The sequence below is a fragment of the Liolophura sinensis genome, chromosome 6 (assembly GCF_032854445.1).
Source record: "Liolophura sinensis isolate JHLJ2023 chromosome 6, CUHK_Ljap_v2, whole genome shotgun sequence".
Classification (NCBI taxonomy): Eukaryota; Metazoa; Mollusca; class Polyplacophora; order Chitonida; family Chitonidae; genus Liolophura; species Liolophura sinensis.
The window spans coordinates 64767122-64788791 of NC_088300.1; the positions used below are offsets into that span (position 1 = coordinate 64767122).

Consider the following 21670-nt stretch of genomic DNA (forward strand, 5'->3'; position numbering starts at 1 on the left):
GAGGAATCTGGTAGTACGTAGATGTTACTATATGTGCCTGTAAAACTTGACTGGCTGTACACAGAAATGGTAGATAACAAGGACAGCGCACCTACATGTACTGTAAATTATGGACTCTTCCATCACAAAATTTAGGTTAGTTATGCGGCATTTAAAAGCCTACATTCTTAAGCGACCATCCTAAAAGCACATGCATCCTTGCTACACAGCTAGGTAACACTATCAACCCTGAAGTTTCTTTCAAGCTGTAATCTCTTATTTTGGCTGAGTTTTTCAAGGCTATCATCTATAAGCAGGTTCTATTTATGTAATTTCACTTCCGTAAGTGATCAGTGCAGGTCCATGTATGTATATGTCAGAATGTCACAAATGAATGCAATTTTCACTCTGCAGTAAGAGCCAGTGTCAGACCCTGTCGAGGCTTAAAGAAGAGAATTTCAAATTCTGTGTGAAAATTTGAGCAATTTTTTTTTTATCCATTGTCTTCTTCAGTTGTTATTGAAGGCCCTGGATTATACCATAAAATTCACCTTCACATGATTATCATTGATCTTGCTGTTAATTTCTCAAGTTTTGCAGGATTTAAAACTCAAGATTTAACTTCTTACAGAATTTGAAGGGGGCCAATGTAATCCACTTTCCAACCAAAGCTTATTACGTAACGAATCACTTTGATTGGTGAGTTGTGATCACATGGAGCAAACATCTGGTCCTTTCCTGAATTATAGGTTGCACAAACTTAGGTGTATCTTGAAGAAGCGAGTTGTGGAAATGTCAGCTGGCAGATGTTGGCCTGCTAGAAAATGTACCTAAAGAGTACCATGTGTTTGTAGTGCTGGAGTTGGTTAGCAGGCTTTGTTTATGCTCACATGTTTTTCAGGTTTACACCCCGCTCTGTTTATGCGATACATGTTCACTATATAAACCCTTGTCATAAGATTATACCATCTATGGTCTGACATTTACTGACCCAGTTAGAGAGCCGAGTGGGCGATACCTGTAGAGAAGCCCTGTTTTTACAAGCTTGACCTTTGACCTGGGATGGAGTTTAAGCCTGTAACTCTACATTCTTTGCATTCAACCAGCCCTTACCTCTCAGTCTTTCAACACTGCAGTGTGACTGAGTATAACATGTCAGAAAAACCAGTAATATCTCGACTTCATAAACTAACTCTTTGACTCATATGTTTAACATGGGACACATGTGTTCATGATTACATGTATTTCATTTAATCTTTAAAGAGTATCATATTTAATGACATGAAGCTACATTACAGGTATAATCTGTTCCTTGATGCAACTGAGAAAGCAGTAATCAGGCTGCCCATCTCACATGTGCTTTGGCACAGCTTTTGAACTGTTTTGCTTCTGATCCATGTTAACACATGTGCCATGTGGGAACTTAGGGTGATTCTAAAGACATTACCATCACTGATACTACATGTGTAGGTGTAATCAGATTAGCTTGTACATTCAGAGTCTGTTCTATTTCAAAATGTTCTTTCTGATTTAACTGTCATTTTAGCAACAAGTAGCCCCCGGGAACCCAGTGCAAGTAGTTTGCATTTACATATACTACAGTGTAAGAAAGTAAATTTTTGTTGCAGTGTGACAGACAGATTTCAAAACCTGTTCAACTTAACACATGTTGTGAAGATGTTTGAAGTTATTAACGTGTAAAGTTTGTCACTACTAATGTTCATATATGTGCCTGACAGGATGAGATATGATGTCTGACAATGTCTTTGTCAAGCTGCTTAGTTGCAAGTTTGGTGTAATATAGTTGTCCAGTCCAGCATGTGATTATTTTATTGACCTAAATGTTATCTTTAATTTGCAAAGAAATCTTTAAGATTATTAATAATGTGAATAATACACAGTGCCAGGTGGTCTTTTATGGGCTTAAGACTATTCTTAAGACCAAACTCCCAGCTACATTTACTGTAAGAGACCTAAAACATCACCCATGACTTATTATTCTTGCCGCATTGTGAGAGTTCTGTTGATCTCTGAATGGTGTTTTATGGTTTGTTTGGAAGTTAGGATGTTATCCTACTCAGCAGCCAAAGTAATTTTTATGACATTTATTTGCATCTATAATTTATGCACTGTTGTAGATGGACTTTTAAGTCATTTACTGTACCTGATATATCTTTACAAATCACAGTAGTGTAGTGGAACAGGGAGGACATCCCTCATATTTAGACATAAATGTCTTCATGGCTGTAACGCATTCGAGACAACTTTGGGTTAAAGTTGGCTCAGAGATTCACAGAGTCCGTAACTTTTGGCTTAGGGCACATATGGCATCTTGGGCAGTAGCTATGGATGTAAACCAGTCAGTAGAACAGGTATTACTTGAACAACAACTAGTCGGTCACCTTGTCAACCAGTGAAGACATTCCTCACGCTGACAGCTTACACCTGAATCATGTTTGTAGACCAGACAATCTGACTGTGTGAAGAATTGACTTCTTATGACAGCCACTGTTGTCATGTTTGACTGTGACCTGAGAAAAGCGTTCCACTTAACTGACAATTTACAAATGGATGCCATATATAAAGTGAAAAGCCCAGTTGTTAGACATGAATGGGATGTCACACTTCCATTAATGTACAGCTTATTAATACATTGACATATTACAAATGAGCAGCCCTTTTCCAGAGCTCTGGCTCAGTGAACTGTATGAACATGTACGTTGTTTGTTTAAATCCACAGTTTTGACTGTGGCTTTAAATCAGGATGTTGGTGGTTAGGCATTTGGCCAAGGGTTGCTGTGTACCTGACTGATGTTGTTGTAAGTGGAAATTCTTGAGCATGACATTAAACATCATGCAAATAAATATTACAAAGGACTTAATACGTGAATCATTAGATATGATTAGATGCCTACAAGAACAGGAATTTTTTCTTGCAACTCTAGAATGATACATGCTGTATGATGGGTAAGGTTTGTAAAAGGCTATTGAATGACTGAGGCACACGTACTTGTTTACACAAACTATTCCTTGTTTTATGATCAGATTTCCTTTGCTGTGAAATCGTGATGATGCACACGTGTGGAGAGCGGACACGTATATCGTGGTTTATCTCATCAACCATTCACATGCGACGCTTTCATTGGATACACAGAGTCGAGGTTTCTGCACCCATCAGTATCATGATAAAGCAGATTACAAGATAAGGTAACATTACAAGCCCAGTGTCTTGTGGAGAAGCCTGCCTGTTAATAAGCAGAGTAGAAGCTGAGAGTGAACAAGATATCTGAGGATACACAGTATACCATTAAAATGTTACAAATGATGTGGTTTGTGCATAAATAAGTATGTAAATATAGTATGAATAATAGTACGTGTGTACATGTGTCATATGACTATCATGTAATTGACATTGTGTACCTTGTGACCTGTAACCTGGGGTACCAGATTGTAAGATATAGTGTGTATAAATACATATAAAGTGATCAATAGGTAAAGATCTGTATCAGCTTGTGCATCAACAGCTGGCCACTGATCTCATATCTTTAGACATGATCACCTTTCTACAGGTTAGAGTTGTGTGTGTCATGCTGCAGCTCTTCATGAAAATTGTACTGCTCTTGAAAAGTGATAAGTAAAAATGTAGCTATATCCACATTCCATGCCAAGTACAGGTACATGGACAGCTGTTCTTCTATAGGTATTTGACTATTTGCAGGAGAACTATTTTTATACCCTCATCAACTATTTCTCAACTCTTCTCAGCTCATCCAGTATTCTGGTGGAATGTGCATGTATCAACACACATGAACTTTACCATTTACATACACGCATCTGTTAACTTTCAGCTTAAAATTGGAAGTTAACACAATACCTTGCATTTTCACCACCAAAAAGAACATCAGTGGATTCCCCCATGAATGGCTATCAAGATAGATCTATTTTTTGCATACATGTACATGTACCATCATCATGGCATGTAGTACATGTATATGCTTATCTACATGTACAGTATGTACATCTACATCTACATGTACCACTAGTACCTACTGTACATGTGTGAGGGGTATGCAGGTGTATTTATAGAGCGGCTCATCTATAGCCGTACATCCTGTTGACTGTGGTAAATGTACATTTAGCCTTCTGTCAGATAAGACTCCATGATATACATGGTTTGGTGTATGACTATAGACTGCCCCCTCAATGCCAGAACCTTCTCAGAACAACACCAACATGGCAGAGTTTATAGAGGGAGAGGTTTCCAGAATCGAGTGGGAGAAACATTTCACAGCACCTAAGCGAATTGTCAGCAACACGGATGACATAATCAGTGTTTGATGAGCTAATGTTTGCACATGGAATCATTCCTTATAATGCAGTGTTTGCATAGTTTCTGGTTAGTGTGGATGTCTGTGATACAAAAGTGGGTCACAGTCCTGATGTACCTGTTGGTTACCTTGTAAAAGTAGAGCAATACAGGTGTTATAGTTAATGGTTAAAGACATAACTACATGTATTTGTGTGGCCTTAATGTACAAATGCACACGTATAAAGAGCTCAGCATGGCACCCAGGTATGGACATGTAGTGCTGAAAACCACAAGGCAACATGATAGAAACAATAATGTTAACCACAACCACAATAATGTAGTGAAAATCCTAGTCTTAATATACCTCTGTGTTGTCTTCCCATTCATGTCAGTGATTCAAGTCCACACTGTACGTGGGACGGTGTGCCAGCAACCTTGTGGATGGTTGTTAGTTTCCCTCTGGCTCTTCTTGGTTTCCTCTCATCATGTGAACGTTGGCTGCAGTCGTACAAGTGAAATGTTCTTCAGTACAGCATAAAACGACAGATTAAATACGACAGAAGTAGTACATATACATGTAGGTGAAGACTGCAGTGTTGAATTGGCACACAGTGTTGTTACCCACAGAATACCACAGGGCGGGGGGTTATTATTGTCGTCTTTTAAGGGTCTGGGCAATATAGCTTGGTTGTCATGGAAATATTAATCACTTAGCAGGGCTAGAATTTAAGGAGAAAGTCTAACTGGCCAGCAGGACCAGTATTCTCAGAGTTCTGGTCTTGACAAAATGAAAAGGACAAGCTTAATAGCGCCATAACAAGCACTTTAATACAATGGCTCATTTCCTGGGAAATGAATCATTGGGTGCTACAAGTGTAGGTCTTGTTTGAAACAAAACAATTCCTAATTTTGCATTTACAAATTACATGAGCTCCTAAGTACTGTAGTTCAGCTTAAGTTTCATCTTAGGCATGTAAACTGCACTGGCTGCAGCACATGTACAAACCTTAAAGTTACACTTTTGATGCTAACACATAGGCCAAAGTTTTACTGATAAGAAATTAATCAAACTAAATTAATTAAAACAACAATAAATCCATAACAAGCGCTAATGTATTAACAGTAACTGTAAGCACAATACTTCATTTATGACAGCAGACAGTGAGCTGCTGGTCATTCAGGTTTAATTGGATAACCCTATGGTGACTGGTCAGTCACAAAGTGTCACTTAATGGATGCCTTTATTTTCACTCTAAATATGTACAGTCACTACACACAACATTTGTGCTGCATTAGTCTACCTAATTGATAGTCAGTTAATCTTGCTTTTTTTTTCACAGGGCTTAACTCTTCTAAGTATCGCCACATTACGATGTTGTTGTTGTTGATTTATTGCCCCGGTTAGAGACCTACAAATCGATAATTTGTACTGGGCGTGTGTTACATATCGTGATATGATATACATACGATGAGAGAGGCTGTTTTTTTATCAACTCTACTTGCCTTCCAAGATCACCTTTCTGATGCGCCCAATACATCGCTCGGGGGGTTTCAGCACTTCAAACTTCCTTTTCATAATGATGTCGTACACTGCTTGGGTGTTTCTGTCTACCAAACTGCGACCAGTGTGAAACAGAGCCCTGCCAAATCAAATAATAAATGAATAAATGGAAGCAGTCAAGATGCACCATGTAACTGCTTAGATGAAGGGCCACTGCCTGCTGTTAATACAGCTACCCATATAATATTTTAATTGAGGGAAAACAAACAGGATGACAGGACAAAACACAAAATAATTGTATCTGTTGACATAATGATGTGTTGTTAGTTTTACACTTGAAGGGTTGTTGACCTAACCCGCATAATTTGATATTTATGACATCTTGAGTTCATGTAGTTGAAAACCAATTGTAATACTGGGAAGTATATTTGTGTGTAAAATAACCTACAGTTGTCATGATTGGTTCGTTCCATTGTCTGTTCAGTTTACCTTTAATTTCAGTTTTGTCTGCAATTTCAGGGAAACTCGCTAAATTCTTACATGGTTACAATAGGAATAGGCTAACATAACTAGTGTCACCACAACAACAAGATGCCAATCTATGCAGCTTTTACATATTGCCCTGTTGTCATGATACATGTACTGTACACGCTTACTGGCTGGGTCCTCTTCATGCTATGGTATCAATGTCTGCTCTGAGTACCTTTACACAGCTGATTAACCTGAGTGATCTCAATCAGAACTGTCCATATATTAACGTCCTAGGTTTTAATCTGACCCAAAACTGGCCTCATGGGTTAGTCCAGGTCTCTGTCAGGGGAGTGGATGGGGGATAGCTTAGATGATGGCTGTGATAATACTGTAGATGGATAGATGGCTATCAGCTCTGCTGGAGGGGATGTTCTCTGATGCACAAAATGTGTGTACCAAGTCTGTTGCTTTGAAGTCCATAGTGTTAAGCCATAATCGTTCATTCATTTGTTTAAAGTTCCATGTTTTGTGATCACTTAGTTCACTTGATCCTCTTGGAGGCCTGTTTTCCCTTAAAAGACCAAGAGACTTTATAGAGCTGCTTGTCTCATCTAAAAGGTTGATGTGTAGTGTAGTCAGCCATAAAATGCATACATGTAGGTACAGGGCAACTTCTGCTGCCATTTGTTGGGTAGTCTACTGTTTCATGAAGCCAGAAATTGAAGCCAGTTATCTAGACTACTGCAGTGAATAAGTGATTCACTACTAGTATGTTTTACTGATTTTTACTACAAGTTCAAATTTGCAGAGGTTGCAACAAAAAAGGACATGCTGTCATGCACTCAGGCTCTTTGTTAAATCACTGATCTATGTTGATGGGTAGGGTGTCAGAAATTGAATCCACAGACCTACCAAAAGATGTATACATGTAGAGCTGCTTATTGCGAGTAAAAACTTCATGTTACATGGCGTGAACTTTTGTCTTGTCCAGTGTTGGCCAGGCAGGGGTATGGCTACATGTGGGAGAAGGTATTTTACTGGTGTTGCTGTCAGGGCTTGGTAGCGAAGGCTGATCTACACTTAACAAACCTGCAGCAGGCTTTCAGGTTGTCACACATTTCTGTTAGCTCTGACATTAAAACATGTTTGACATCATGGATATCTGATATTCAGTCCACTTTACTTTTTGCTGTACACAACTGTGACCATTCAGAACTGACTTAATGGATCATGCGAGCATTGCAGGACACAAGTGGCTTGATTGCTATATACATGTATTCATAATTGCATAGCTGTAAACCAGGTTACTGCTAATTGAGATCTCTGTCCTTGACCAGTTTATACCATTTGTACGCTCCCATGTGGGTTAATTACATATTGGCCTGTGTTTCCCATCCTTCCATTGTTTACATCATTTATAAGCTCAGGTTATCCTTAGCCTTTCTTTCATCAGTTCCTGAGGTAAAGTTCCATACTTTCCTATATTGAATAAATATGCAATGATTTTGTTTAAAATGTACTTGAACAGTACAAACATCGTTCATCCGGTTAATTTTGAAGTACAGGTAGACTGATAGTTTTTATTAATTTTCAAATTTTTGTCTATATTTACACTTTCAGCTCTTTACAAGAAAGCTTCTTGATCTTAGTTTACAGTATAAAGAGTTTACAAATTGGTTTCTGTCAGCATGTAGCTGTAAATCCTGATATAGCATTAATCATGCAAGTGTGGCAGTAGAAAATGAGGTTGGTTAGGAAATGTGGAGTAGAGTTTTATGAAAGCTGTCATTGTCTGTGCTACAATGTCCTGAATTATGGTACATTTCTGATTAACCCTGGTCAGTCATGGGGAGATAGGGAGGGTTTTGCCCCAGTAACTCAGCAATCTGAACAGCCAGCACTCTCTGGCCAGGGTAGAGAAACAGACTTGAACACTTGCCTGATGTAAACCCATTTGTAACCTTGCCTCTGCTATAGGCTACCATGGAAACAGATTGCGCAGGCCACTCTATACCTCTGCCTTTGTTTAATGGGGAACTTAAGAAGACAATATAGCGCATGGGAATTGCATAACTCCTAACAGAGTTCCTGGCAAGGAGAAAATGATGTGACTAAATTGTTAAAAGCATGGAAATGTCAAGCCCTGCATAAAGCCAGTCTAGCGTTGAGTAGGCCAAATTTTATAGTAGTCACTGCACTGGCATGCTCGCAATCTGCTACATGGAGTTAAATTGCAGGGGTTGTAAGCTCTTTTGTGGGCGAGTGACATGGAGTATCTAAACTTGTTAAGTGTTAGGATATATGGCTTTGCACCAGTTTGGTAGTTTCCCTTCATTGAACTGTAGATATGATCTGCTGAAGGATGCAGTCCCACTACAGATTAAATATTGATTCCTGTGGCCATAAGCATGATATTGGAGATTTATCAATGAAGAGCTAATTTAATATGGCAAGAAGTTAAGTGAAAGGAGCTGGCATTTATGATGATTGATTTCAATGCCTTACAAGAATGAAACCGACAAGAACTGTTCCTTTCATTGCTGTCATCTCTTTTCATTTGTTCTCGGATCTCAGTTCCTCTTGAAGGCTTGTTGTATGTGGATTATTTGTACAATATCATTTCTGTTTGTTCGTCAACATTTTAACATTTGTGCATGCATGTAAATTCATTAGATATTCCTCTATATCGTTCTACTTATTCTGAATGGTGAATAACCTGTATAAAAAAAAATATCTAAAATTACAGTTATAATGAATGTCTGCGATACAGTTACTACAGCTGTTGGTCTAAAAACGATATACATGTAGTAGAATTGATTTTCAAGATCTGTCTCCAAGACACATGTACACGTAGCTTTTAAAATTGCTTTCCTAGAGGAAAGAAAAGAATAATTAAAAAATAAAAATTAAAAATAAAATAAAAAATTTTCTTCTGTAAAATATAGTCAGTTTAGTAGTTGGATAGGTGTTGTTAAATTAAAGGCATTATGAAATTACCAGCGCAAACATTATATTTAGGAATTGTCAAAAGCTAGCTTGACATTGGTTTGTCCTTTAGTGTAGGTGATTTTCCCACTAATCCGTTTAATTGTCGGATGTGTAACACAAAGCTGGAGCTAATGTCAGAATGTCTAACTGTCTTGTCCTGCCAGCTGCTTGGGGAATTCCTGCCTGATTTTGCAGCCTAAAGCTAACAAGGGAAGAGGACTATGGTATCAGTGACACCATAACCATGTTGTCCAGAGTTCTGTAAATAGATTGGTCACCACTCAGAGCTGGTAATGAGATCAGTTGTGAGCTCAAGTCTGGAGAATCTCAAGATGGTCACAGAAAGCCCTTGTCTGAAGGAACACTTGAAATCCTAACTCAATCAGCTGTTATCTGCAGATTGATTGACCATGGCCATTGTCTGCAGCAGTGCCATCTGCAGTCAGATTGTCCATCTTAACAGTCTGTAGTATTTAGTTGTACAGTTTGTAGAGGATTCTAATTTAGCAGTACAAGCACACGAGTTCTTGTTTCGCTGTAATCTCAGTGGCATTGTGGATTTTCTGTTCCAAAATTATAGTTTTACACTATAGGGCTGCCAGAGGAGAACAGTAGAAAGGGAAAGAAACAAAATCATTATTGTCAAGCCAGAAAACTTTTATTCTGGTATATACATTGTAAGTACGTCACTTACATTAGGCCGGACTGCAGTGATCCTCGCTGCCTTTGTCTCTGACCAAATGAGGCTGTGATTTGTGAAGTTTCTGCCAAAAGGAGGAGGATTAACTTTGGCAATCAAGGTTCCTCCACCCATAAACCTGACCGTCATCGTATAAGGGAAACGTTCTTGAGCATGGCGTTAAGCAACAGTCCGATAAATAAATTTATACATACAATGTCAGCCATTTCTAGGACTTTTTTTTCTTAATGTGTATGCAGCTGTCTGTTAAAGAGCATCCAACACACTATGGCTTAAAGGTACATGTAGATTGCCACAGCTGTTGACTGATGTGTGCATACATGTACCCTAGGATAACCCATCTTGCCTTTTGCTGGCCATTGGTAAACCAGCATTTCCTTGTGATAAGATGATGGTGTTAGTTTCTACCTGACTTCCGGCCCTCCTTGGTGCCCAAAGTCTCCTCAGGTTGTACATCAGACACACGGACCCTTTACAAGATACCCTTTATCTCGATCATGTGGGGAGCATGTTGATCAAGATACTTATAGCCAAATTGTCGAGGCTTTTAAGTTTGAAGATCCTGCTTGTGATTCAATTAATAGTCACTGTTCTCTGTGAAATAAGAACCCTTTAACATAGCAAGTTGAAAATCTGAATGTAGATTGAGGAGGATTCCTATATTGCAGGCTGACGTTCAGACCAAATTTACAACTTTCTACATTTAGACTGATTGTAGTTCCTTCAGGTTTTGATTCATCCATTAAAAAGAATATAGATTTAAATATTTATGTAAGTGTTAATGAATTAATCTATTTATCATAGAATGGATTGCAGTATGTTCAAATTCTGTATGCTCCTGGACTTTTACTGAATGACAGACAGTCAGCTGTTTTCTATAATATCATTATTCCTTTAATGTTCGAAAGTATCACATTAATCCATCTAAGAATTGCGGTTTGGAATAGTTCCAAGCGTCTTCAGAAGGGCGATGGGCCAGGTGATAAAAGGCAGGGACATGAATATTGATGAGTCCTGTGCAGTGTATTATATCACCATTGCCAGTCAATTTATCTCTGCTCTGATGCTATCAAGCTCCTGCTCAGTTGGGGGTTAGTTAATGAGTGTTAGCCCTGCCACTCAGCCTCCTTCCCTACACTTTACCCAACCATCAAATTTCTCTGAGCAGGGCGAAGTCCACAGGGAAGGCTAGAGTACTGTAAAATACAGCCTGATGTTGATATTGATCTGAGCCTGTGTTATTGTCTATATTTTCCACTGCTCTAATCTTGGTGCCTATCTCTGACATCCACAAAGAAAGACTGTTTTGACTAAAGACACACCAGCTGGTGTGATAGGGTGGTACTAGTACTGACGGAGCACCCTGATTACATTGAGATATTGTTGCTAATGTGGTCACTTCTTTGGTGATCATTGATGTGTAAACTTGTAAGTCAATTTGTCAGTAATGTGACTGGCAAACAAACCTCTTCAGAACTAGCTGACAAATGGTTGTATTGTGCCTTAAAAAAAAAGGTTTTGAAAGGAAGAGAAAGAGCTCTGTGAATGCATGGAAATGATTAATTTCTCAGTATTTTGTCTTAGTATTAGCATGGTATTCATTCATGTACATATAGGTGTATAGATAAAATAATGCATCTGAGCATTTCAACTTTCGATTTTACCCTGAGCTAGTATTCCAAATTCCATACCTCTTCTGCTCATTTTTCACTGCTGCTTGCATGTACTTAAGTGTGAACAAACATGGCCACGGTGATGGGTATTTTAGTACCAGACGTTCTCAATAATTACAGACACAATTTCAGACATTGTATACTAGCGTGCCTTGCAAGGGATATGGTTTTAAGGAGTAAACTCTCTGTGGGGAGTAGGGGATTACCTGAGGGATTCTGAAGACCTGGACAAGCTGGGGAGGAATGCCTGGGGAGATTAGATTACGCTGACTTTTTGTGCTATTGAACGACAGCTTTCCAATGCCGGTTTAAAACTTAGCCCACATTGGTAGGCCTATAAACTACAATATTCAACAAACCGAAAGTTTTCACTTGCAACATGGTGTCTCAGATGTGGATATGCTGCAATTGTGAAATATGCACTTATGAGCTGTGTTCCACTGTGCTTTGGCCAGTAGAATCTCTCGTTAGACAGGGCTACGTGCTGTCAATACACGTGGCCGTGGAAATTTGACGACTTCACTATTAATCAGATTTACTGGACACCTACACCATGCGTTCACGAGACTTAAAAATCTAAAGATAATAAGTTCTATTGTAAATTAGGTTCAGAATATTTATCGCTGACGAGTAGTGTGAGAAATAGTGTGAATTAGGCCAAAAGATCTGCGTAAAATTTCACGTACATTTTCCAGTCGCTTGATTTGAGCACATGTTGAAAACGGGCAGAGCCCTAAAGAATATGACCTCTAACCGCGTGACGTGGGAGATAGGCTGTCCTGTTGATGTAACAACACAGCGATGGCTGAGACAGCACGTCACGTGCAACGTTAGTGAAAACCTACTGGCTGACAATAGAGTACATGATCCTTGCTTTCATGATGGGTACTTGATTTCCACGATTTTTTCTTTTACATTTTGTCGCATTCGCTGATGAGATGTAGTAGACTAGAGCATCCAGCAAGTCAAAGTACTCGGTGGCATAAATAGCCTGACTAGACCCATGAATTTAGGCTTTGTACATTACTTGAGGAATGAAATAAAAGTTTATTTGACAAAATATATGACAAACATTGTAACAAATCCATATTTGCCTCGAAAGTATACACAAACACAGTCTTGATCCAATCCAAAACATGCTGCCAAGTGGGTGTAGGGATCCTCCCGTTTGTGCTGGTGGCCTCTCCTCTCATGTATGCCATCCAGGAATTCCGGAGATGATCCTTAAAGGGTTTGTTAATTGATACATGGAGAGGTTGAATCTACAAATATAAATATATCAGGTTTAATAATAAATATACAATCATACAACAGTATGATATTTGATATATCTACATGTATCTATCTATGTATATATATATCAGCAAGAAAGCATTGCTAAATAAATGAAATGTCCTTGAATATATCACAAGTAATAATAGATTGTTTTTTCTTACTTTTGACATACATCTCCCAGGGTGATTGTCGGGGTAACATTAAGTTCAGTCAATTTCTAGCTTAGGGCTACAGTGGTGTGGCATGGGAACAAGTCCATAGCCATGTAGTGTTTTACATGTATTGGCTTTTTAACTTTACATGCTACAGTTCTAGACCCTGGCTTGAGTATTTTGGTTGCTCAGTCCTTCAAGTTTTACACCTAAATTCACATAATAATACATGTATTCATCATGTTTATACATATACATGTATATATCTAAAGATGGGTTTGACATCTATCTGGATGCACCATCAGACTGCGCATGTATATATCTACTGTTGTGGATTTGCACTTTAGGCTAGAGCTACTGTAAACTATTATGTATTTATGGTTTCATTGACACTATGGGTTAATCACTGCTTGTGCCTTGGCAGACAGCTGGTATTTTTAAGCAAGGAATCCTGAAATAGAGATCTGAATGGTTTTAACGGCTGTGGGCCGGTGCTCTGGGGTTTCTACAACTCCTTACAGGCTGGTGTGCAGCAAAGTGTTTGGTCGGGGATTGGAGGAGGGGGTGACCTTTCTGTGAACCACATGCAATAAGAAAGGAGGGGCTGGTAAGAAAGCCAGCATACCTGGGGTTAACATAATGCCACAAATTAATGCCTGTGACTTCCAGGTGAAGATATTTAACATATAATTATACTAATGTTATTATATTTACATATCCTGTGGCCCTGAGCAATAAACATTGTAAAGTTCAGCAACTACTTGTAGTGCTGTTTCATATTTGTATATTTTGTAGTGGCAATTGTATTTGATTTAATCACTCTGATAGCCAAAGGCTAGATAACCTTACATTCCAGCAGACCCCTCCCACTTTATATACTTTTGCTCCTCAATTTTTCTTCCTGGGCTTGTGTGACGGCCTGAGGCAGTTGACATGTTCTGTTAAATAAATCATATGTTAAATTGAGGTGATGATAGAGCACATACGTGTTTCTCCTGTTCATATATGTGAATCTCGGCAATTTGCCTCCCGCATTTCCCTAAACATTTATATGAAGAATGTCTATAGATTTATACCTGCAGTCTGTTAAAGAGTGAATTTTCATTGAACAGAAGTCCAACAGGATATTATATCTGTGGTTATCTTATGTGTAAGGTTAACTTTATTTTTTGACGTGGATTAGTAAATTCCCCTTTAACACAGTGTACATGAACATATAAATCAGGCAAAAAGATATTCGACTCCGGAACACCTCACAAAATTACCTTCTACTGTACCTGAATGTAAGGCAGGCAAAAGACCTGAGTTCCCAATTCCACAAGAACTCTGACTTTCAGCCTCAACCCCCCATTATTTTCTAAGTGAACTAAAACACATGCACATAAATCAGCACCTATCAAGTTTATTGTCTGTGCATGGGTAAGATGGGTACATTATTCATAGGCATGCAGAGCTGAGAAAGGTTGGCTGACTGTTGAATAAGAGACAATGGAGATAAGGCTTTGATACATGGCCACCATGGATAGTGGTTCAAATTCAGCTTGTCTGTCTGCCTGTAACCAGAATTTGTCATGGTAAAAGCATTCACATACATGTGCTTGAAGATGGATGGCCCTACATACAGATCAATGGATCAAAATGTTAATCAGTTAAACTTAATACTTATGTATGTATTTTATGGTCTTCTATCAAAATGTATTTAACTCTTTTACATATAAGTACAAGTACATGTTAATTTATGTGGATATTCTTCACAAAAAGATGCATCAGTGGATGTGGAACTTAAATGATCTATCGTGGAAAATATGACAATTCCGCATGTCTGTACTTTTGACATTGTGTTATCCATTTTACAAGCACATGTTGGCACAGCAGAAGATTTTTGGAGAGGGGAGACCTGTTTGATTGTTAATGAAGTCAAAAATGTGTTTATCTTAATTCCTCAACCTTTTTGCATATGAAAGAGCAACTTTTAGTGCAGTTTATGCACCTTTTTAATTTGATTTTGTCGACAAAAAGTATATTGGCCAGCTTCAGGGCTTCATGAAAAGTATAATTGTATCAGTCTGTACAGAGTAATGCCTTGCTTGAATATGCTTGAATAAACACCTTGCAAATATGGGAAAAGGTTAAAGAATCACAGTAGTGGTAATTGACCAAGATTCTTTTGTATGGCGAATATGGATAATATACTGTCCAGTGTGAATAGTGTCTGGTCCTGAATCAAAACTCAACAGTAGTGTCATTATGATCTGAACATGTTTCACTCTAGGGTGATAGGGTTAATTGACCTTTCAGTTTTACCCTTATTTGTGAGGTTATATGCCATCTTGTTTGGGCTGTTGTTGGTGGGGAACTTTGCCATCCCTATTGCACTGTCATTGACGGGAATATTTGCCCTCTTGTGTAATATTTTTGGTGAAAATATTTAATTGCCAACTCTTTTGCACTATTATTTGTGGAGGTATTTCAATTTGCTATTGTCAGTGGGGGATATGTGCTGTATTTGTTGTACAGTTATCGGCAGAATATTTGCCATCTTAGTTCCACTATTATTGGAGATACGTGCATTTGCCATTTTGCCTTTACACAAAGTTGCACCATTTTTAGAATTTGTGGGGATATTTGCCCTCTCAGATGTACCACTATTGGTGGAATATTTACCATCCTATTACATAAACCACTGATTATTATTTTTGTAGATATTTGCTGTCTTGGTTTCATGACAGTTGACTCAGTTGGTTAGCGGTGTAGTGCAGCCTAGTGACCAGGAGTCTCTCAAAAATGCGGTCGTTGTGAGTTCAAGTCCAGCTCATGCTGGCTTCCTCTCCGGCCATAAGTGGGAAGGTCTGCCAGCAACCTGTGGATGGTCCTGGATTTCCCCCGGGCTCTGCCCGGTTTACTCCCACCATTATGCTGGCTGCTGTTGTATAAGTGAAATATTCTTGAGTGCGGCGTAAAACACCAATCAAACAAATAAGTAAATAAATAAAATGACAGTTGACAGGAATATTTGCAGTGATTTTGTGTTACAGATGGATCATAATGTTACCGACACCTCTACTTAAGCCAGTGATTAATGAATCTGTTGTTGTTGTTGCAGACATTGCCTTGGATTGGTCAGATCACGCATTATGGTGGCCAGAGAAGAACATGTGGCTGGGTCATTCGCGGTCAACCCTTGACCAATATGGGGTTCAGGCAGATGCACGATTACAGTTCACACCCATGCACAAAAGTCTGCGTGTCCAGTTACCTGACTTACAGTTGTTAGACCTCAGGGTGGACTGCTCTGTTAAGGTGTTCAGTGCCGTGCGGCAGACATGCAAGGAGTTAGGTGAGTAACGATTCTAGTGGAACTTTTTGGAACTACTGCAGTGCCTGTTTCTGCCATTATTATTGCCTGATTTGCATATACTTTAGTTTTTTTGTAGTTTTGCAATACACAAAGCTGCTTTTCATCAGGTGTTTATCAGTACATCTGGCAAGATCAAATGGTTAAAAAACCAGAACAAAGGACAGACATACATGTATGTAAATGGATTGTATGCTTTATAGTTACATTATCAGTTTGGTACTCCCTTGGAAATACAGTTGGTTTTGAAGAAAATACAAAAGGTCAATGGCTTATATAAATGTGAAAAAAATCATCTGAAGTAGTCAAGGTTTTAACTTTAGTCATCACGTTGAACCACGATTGAAATTGTACAAAATGGTTAATATTAATTTTACATAAATGTATCAGCATATATACAGACTTAAAGTTATAAATGTAAAAATCACCTCAAGAATAAAGTAAATTGAACACAATAGTTACTTAAATTAGGATGAAATGAGATCTTTTATGCGCATTAAGTTGTTCATAAGAAGTAAAGCAATGACTTTGAATGTCACCATGGCATCTTTCATTTGCTTGATAGAATTTTTCTGTAATCCTCGTGACTCATATGGTGTATTTTGATAGCTTTGGCATGATTTATTAGATTCCCAACAGATCAATTTGTACCCCACTTTTAGGATATCTGGGGGTAAGCATAAATGCATTTTATCCTGGGTATATGTAGTAGGGGTACATCTTGTGCTTAATGTACACCAAGCACTGTCATAACATTTTTGGCACGCTCAGCTGTTTGTAATTCTACATTTCTCCTTATGTCTGGCTTACACAGATAGATGTAGATGTAGGTATTCCTGACAACAGGGAAGCAGACAACTTGATATATCTTCAGTCAAAACAATATTTACACTCATGACTCATAAAGCAAACTTGTATTGTATTTACTAGTTTAGTCATTTATTTTGGTCAGAATGCAAGTCGGTAGGGATTCTGTTTTACACTTGGTTTCTGCTCCAGAAATCAACACTGAAATTAAAACGGTTAGCTATATTTGTGACTACCATGTAAACAGTGTATAATGATGTGCTATTCTAGTTCAGAGTATGTAAGGGATACATGTTCATAAGAGTGCATATGTACATAATAACTGTATTGTTTAGTCTTGTCTGATGCCTAACGCCCAGCTCATCAAACCCATCAAACTGCTTATGGTCATTTAGGCTTTATAGATATGTTTATTTGGATAAGCCACCAGCTAAGCTGCATTATGCTGTTATGTCTACCTTAGCCCGCCTGAAATCAGCAAAGTAAGGATGTTAGCTGTAGGGTGGGGGAAAAGGTTGGAAGGGGTGGGGGGAGAGGGTGAAGTTATGCTGGTTGTCAGTCTGGTGGAGGTATTTGAGCACAGTGCCTGTTGAGTGGCCAGTCAGATGAATAACATGTGGTAAAACTTTCCCTAGTCTCTCACTTCACCCAACCGGTCTCTAACCACCTCTTTTTTGTCCACTTTATTTGAGGTTTTATGCAGTCTCAGGCTGCGGCGCTATTTTGAGGCCTCCCTCAGAACAAGGAATTAACAGTGAAAGCGCTCTGTGCATATAGTGATAGTGCAGTTGTGCATGTGTTGAAATGCCTGGGTCATGGTGCACCATATTATAGTAAGCTGCATCACTGTTTTTACATTGGCTGTAGCTAAAACACTTGAGAGTAAAGTCTGTGTAGGCTGTCAACACAGTTGTTTAGCAATTTGATATATGTTTTCATGTTTAGGTGGCCAAGCATTCTGTGCTGTGATAGATATCAATTGGATTTTTATTATTTTTCGTTTCCATTTTTTTAAAAATCTTTTTGAAAGCTTTAAGAACTGTAATAAGAAAGCTTTTATTGGATGTTGGTGAAAGTTGATGATTTTAGGAACAAGGCTACATTTTGGCTGTTTTTGGTTAACCTTGGTCTCGTGACATGGTGGCCATCTTGGATTTTGATCAGAACTGTTAAAAAATCTTCTTCTCAAGAACCAAAAAACAGATTCTTTTGAAATTTGACATACTTGTAGAGTGATCTCAGTTAGAGCAAGTTTGAAAACAATCTTGGACAGGCAATGAAAACTTTGGAAGGTCCCCATGGGTCGAACTTATGACACCATAAAGAGCGTCTAAGTTTGATAATATTTTCATATATTCTGGTTTATGTGGATTTTGCCTATCTTTGTAACTCTTTGAGATATGGTCAAAGACTTTTTTTTAGTCATGTAATTTCAATGGCCTGTAACTCGTGAACTACAAAAGCTACAAATCTGACACCTGCACCAAATTGTAACCCAAGACGTAGATTCTGGTGCATGCCAACAGATTTGAGCTACGATCTATAGTTTTCTCACTAGAAATATTTAAGTAACACCACCTTACTTCAGAAATAGAAATGTAAGTCTGCGCATTCAACATAGACTTTGGCGGTAACTGTGTATTACTATACATGTGCTGCAGGTAACCTGCCCCATAGACCGGCCGCCTGTCACTCAGACCGAGAAATGAACAACTCTCCCTCCCACCCAACAGCTATCAACAGACAGTTTTAATGTTTGCACATAAAGCCAGCCCTAATCGCAATGCATCATGGGTAATTCTCAACAATCCCGACAGCATTCCCCCATACCCTCGTGCTATGAGGAATATAAGTCCAAAGCCATGGCGAAATATATGAAAAATGTCTATCCACATATGTATCTTAGATCATGACGAGTCCAAAACATGTTATTCTTGTTTGGCCGAATTCAGCTGTGAAAGAAATGTCACGGTTTCCAGTTTCTGTTCAGGTGTGGACCTTACGTGCCCGTAAGGAAGAGACGGGCTTTAGGATGCCACACAGAAAAGCAACAACACTTTGGACTGAGGATCTTTTTAAAGAAAACAACACACAACATCGCTTATTCCTTCTGACTATTTAGACCAAAATTTCATATCTTTATAGTCTCCCAACACTTCCTGTCTACATGCACTCTGTCCTCGCCCACTCTGAACACTGAACTGAGCCCAGGCAAACCAAACGAGTGGGATGATTGCATACTGTGTGTCGAGCAACCTGAAATGTACATACTTAGCCAGGTGTGGTGATTGCCAAGGCCTGACTCTGTCAAGATGCTGTGGTGGTTGTCAGCACCAGAGCATTGTATATGATATCTGGTGGGGGGGGGGGGGGGGAGTTCGAGCCCAGTTGATTATTTTTCATTTTTGTCATGCTTTTTCTCCATGTTGCCTGTGTTTGTAAATAATGTGACACTTTGAACATGCAGGCTGAATCTGTTGAATTTTCCATTGTTTGTACATCGGCAGTTGAATAAAGCTATTTGTCGTTACTTGTGTTAAAATCTGTTGGTAAAGAGATGCTTTCCAAAGCTTAATTTTTCTGATCATGGCAGATTAGTTCAGTGCAGTACTTTCATAGTGTTTTCTCATTTTACATTCAAGTGGGCATTGAAGCTTGGCCACCAGTATCGCTGTAAGGAACCTAACAGCTTTAATTTCTTTTTAAAAGTCAGAATATGCAGAGAAAGTTTTTCATTCTTGTGTTATTTATTTTCAAAATCACCCACTGAGGATGTGTCATTTGCATCCAACCCTGACAATTACATATACATGTACAACAGACAAGACCAAGACTGCTAATAAGCATTAGTAAGAAAACTTAAATTTATATATGGGGGGTGCATTTTTTATTCTGTATTCTATTAGCCAGTACTACATATACATGACACAGTTGAATACTCCTTGCCTCTGTCAAGCCTCAATGAATTTACAAGCAATTTCAATGTTTTTCTCGGATGATGAGTGACCCAATCTTCATAATTGCCACTGGCAACTGTTTTTATGGTACAGTGCACAGGTGTTTAATTCTTGAAGGTGTTGCTAGGCTATTCCTCATGAGAAGCTCTACTGCATTGTAGATATAGCCATATCCTTGGTTTGTCTGTGACAGTTATGTTTAAGATTCATGGAATGTTCTTAATTGAATGTGCACATCTCTGCACTGAAAGATAAACATTAATTAGTCCCTGGCTAGCTGCCTTGAGAGGTGTTGATTTGAGACCAATCGTTGTTACAGACCTTGCTTAAGATTACTCTGGCACAGTGACAGATTGAAAAGGCCTCTAATCTTTGCTCTTACAGACTGGAGCTGGTGTATTAAGCCATCCCAACATTAACATGCTCCTCAAACTACTTAACCTTTGCAGGCTTAAGTAAATGTTTCTCAGCCAAGTATCCTGGATACTGGGGGGTTTCTGTTATATATCTGGATTGAGTCATGGAACAGGCCTGCGATTCTTATCAATTCAATTCCTTAGTCCTACCTGATAATCCAAGGTTGCAGTAAAACATTCATGCATAAGGAGATGATCTATGCTGCATACTTGCAAAAGCTTCAATTTCCATTTACAAGTACATGTACTTATTTTGGCCTCCCTTACATAAGGTCTTCAATTCATAAATGCTGTGATACATTACAGTAGTTTAGACTATGTTCAGCCCTGTTCACACCAAGCCCTGTTTGACTAGCTCATTTGCTGAACATAATATGGGGGAAAGTTCTTTGGATTTTAAGGGACAATTCATATGAACAAATGTTTCTCCTATTTCCATTCAACTGGTCTAAATGGCAAATGACACATCGTGAACATTGCATTAGTTATAGATCTGTCAATGCCGTGTACATGATAGTCTTGTATTGTAATCCCATACATACAAAGGGCACTAGCTTGCAACAGGCTGTGGTGCAAAGGTTTCCCCACAAAAAGACTAAATCTTCAACCTTTTCAGCCACCTCTGATCGATATTTTGGAGCATTCCGAGAGAACTACTAGTATGTGACATAGAGAATTAATTTGCAGAGTTTTTTGAAGCTTGCATCTTAAGTGACAAGCAAATCATTTTCCAAATAATTGTACGTATAAATTCCACTGAAGAAATTGATTTAGTGGTTGAAAATGTTAAAGAGTTACAGAGTCACTGACATCATTCATGCACCTGTATGAGAGAAATTCATGTAGTCCTGGGTATGTTACAAATCCCCAATTAGATAACAAATTAGGGTGAAAAAAGTGAAGTACAGTGTATATATATTAAGACAAATTATGCTACGTGTGACCTTTTCTGTAGTACATGTATAAGAATTGCAATATTTGTGTAAGCAAGCTGTGATTTATGATGTCCTGATGTAAGGATATATTTACATGACTGATCTCTTGTGAAGTTTTCTGAAATCTGACACCTTTGAGACGAAATGTCTCC

At 38.5% G+C, this 21670-nt stretch overlaps 1 protein-coding gene across 1 annotated transcript in view; it reads left to right on the forward strand.

The window, feature by feature from the left end:
- LOC135467673 (fermitin family homolog 2-like) overlaps positions 1–21670 on the forward strand; it is a 47816-nt gene that overhangs the window by 3983 nt on the left and 22163 nt on the right. Inside the window, exon 2 of the mRNA XM_064745472.1 lies at positions 16152–16385. Within this exon, the coding sequence (XP_064601542.1) occupies positions 16152–16385 (234 nt within the window). The remainder of the gene's footprint in view (positions 1–16151; positions 16386–21670) is intronic.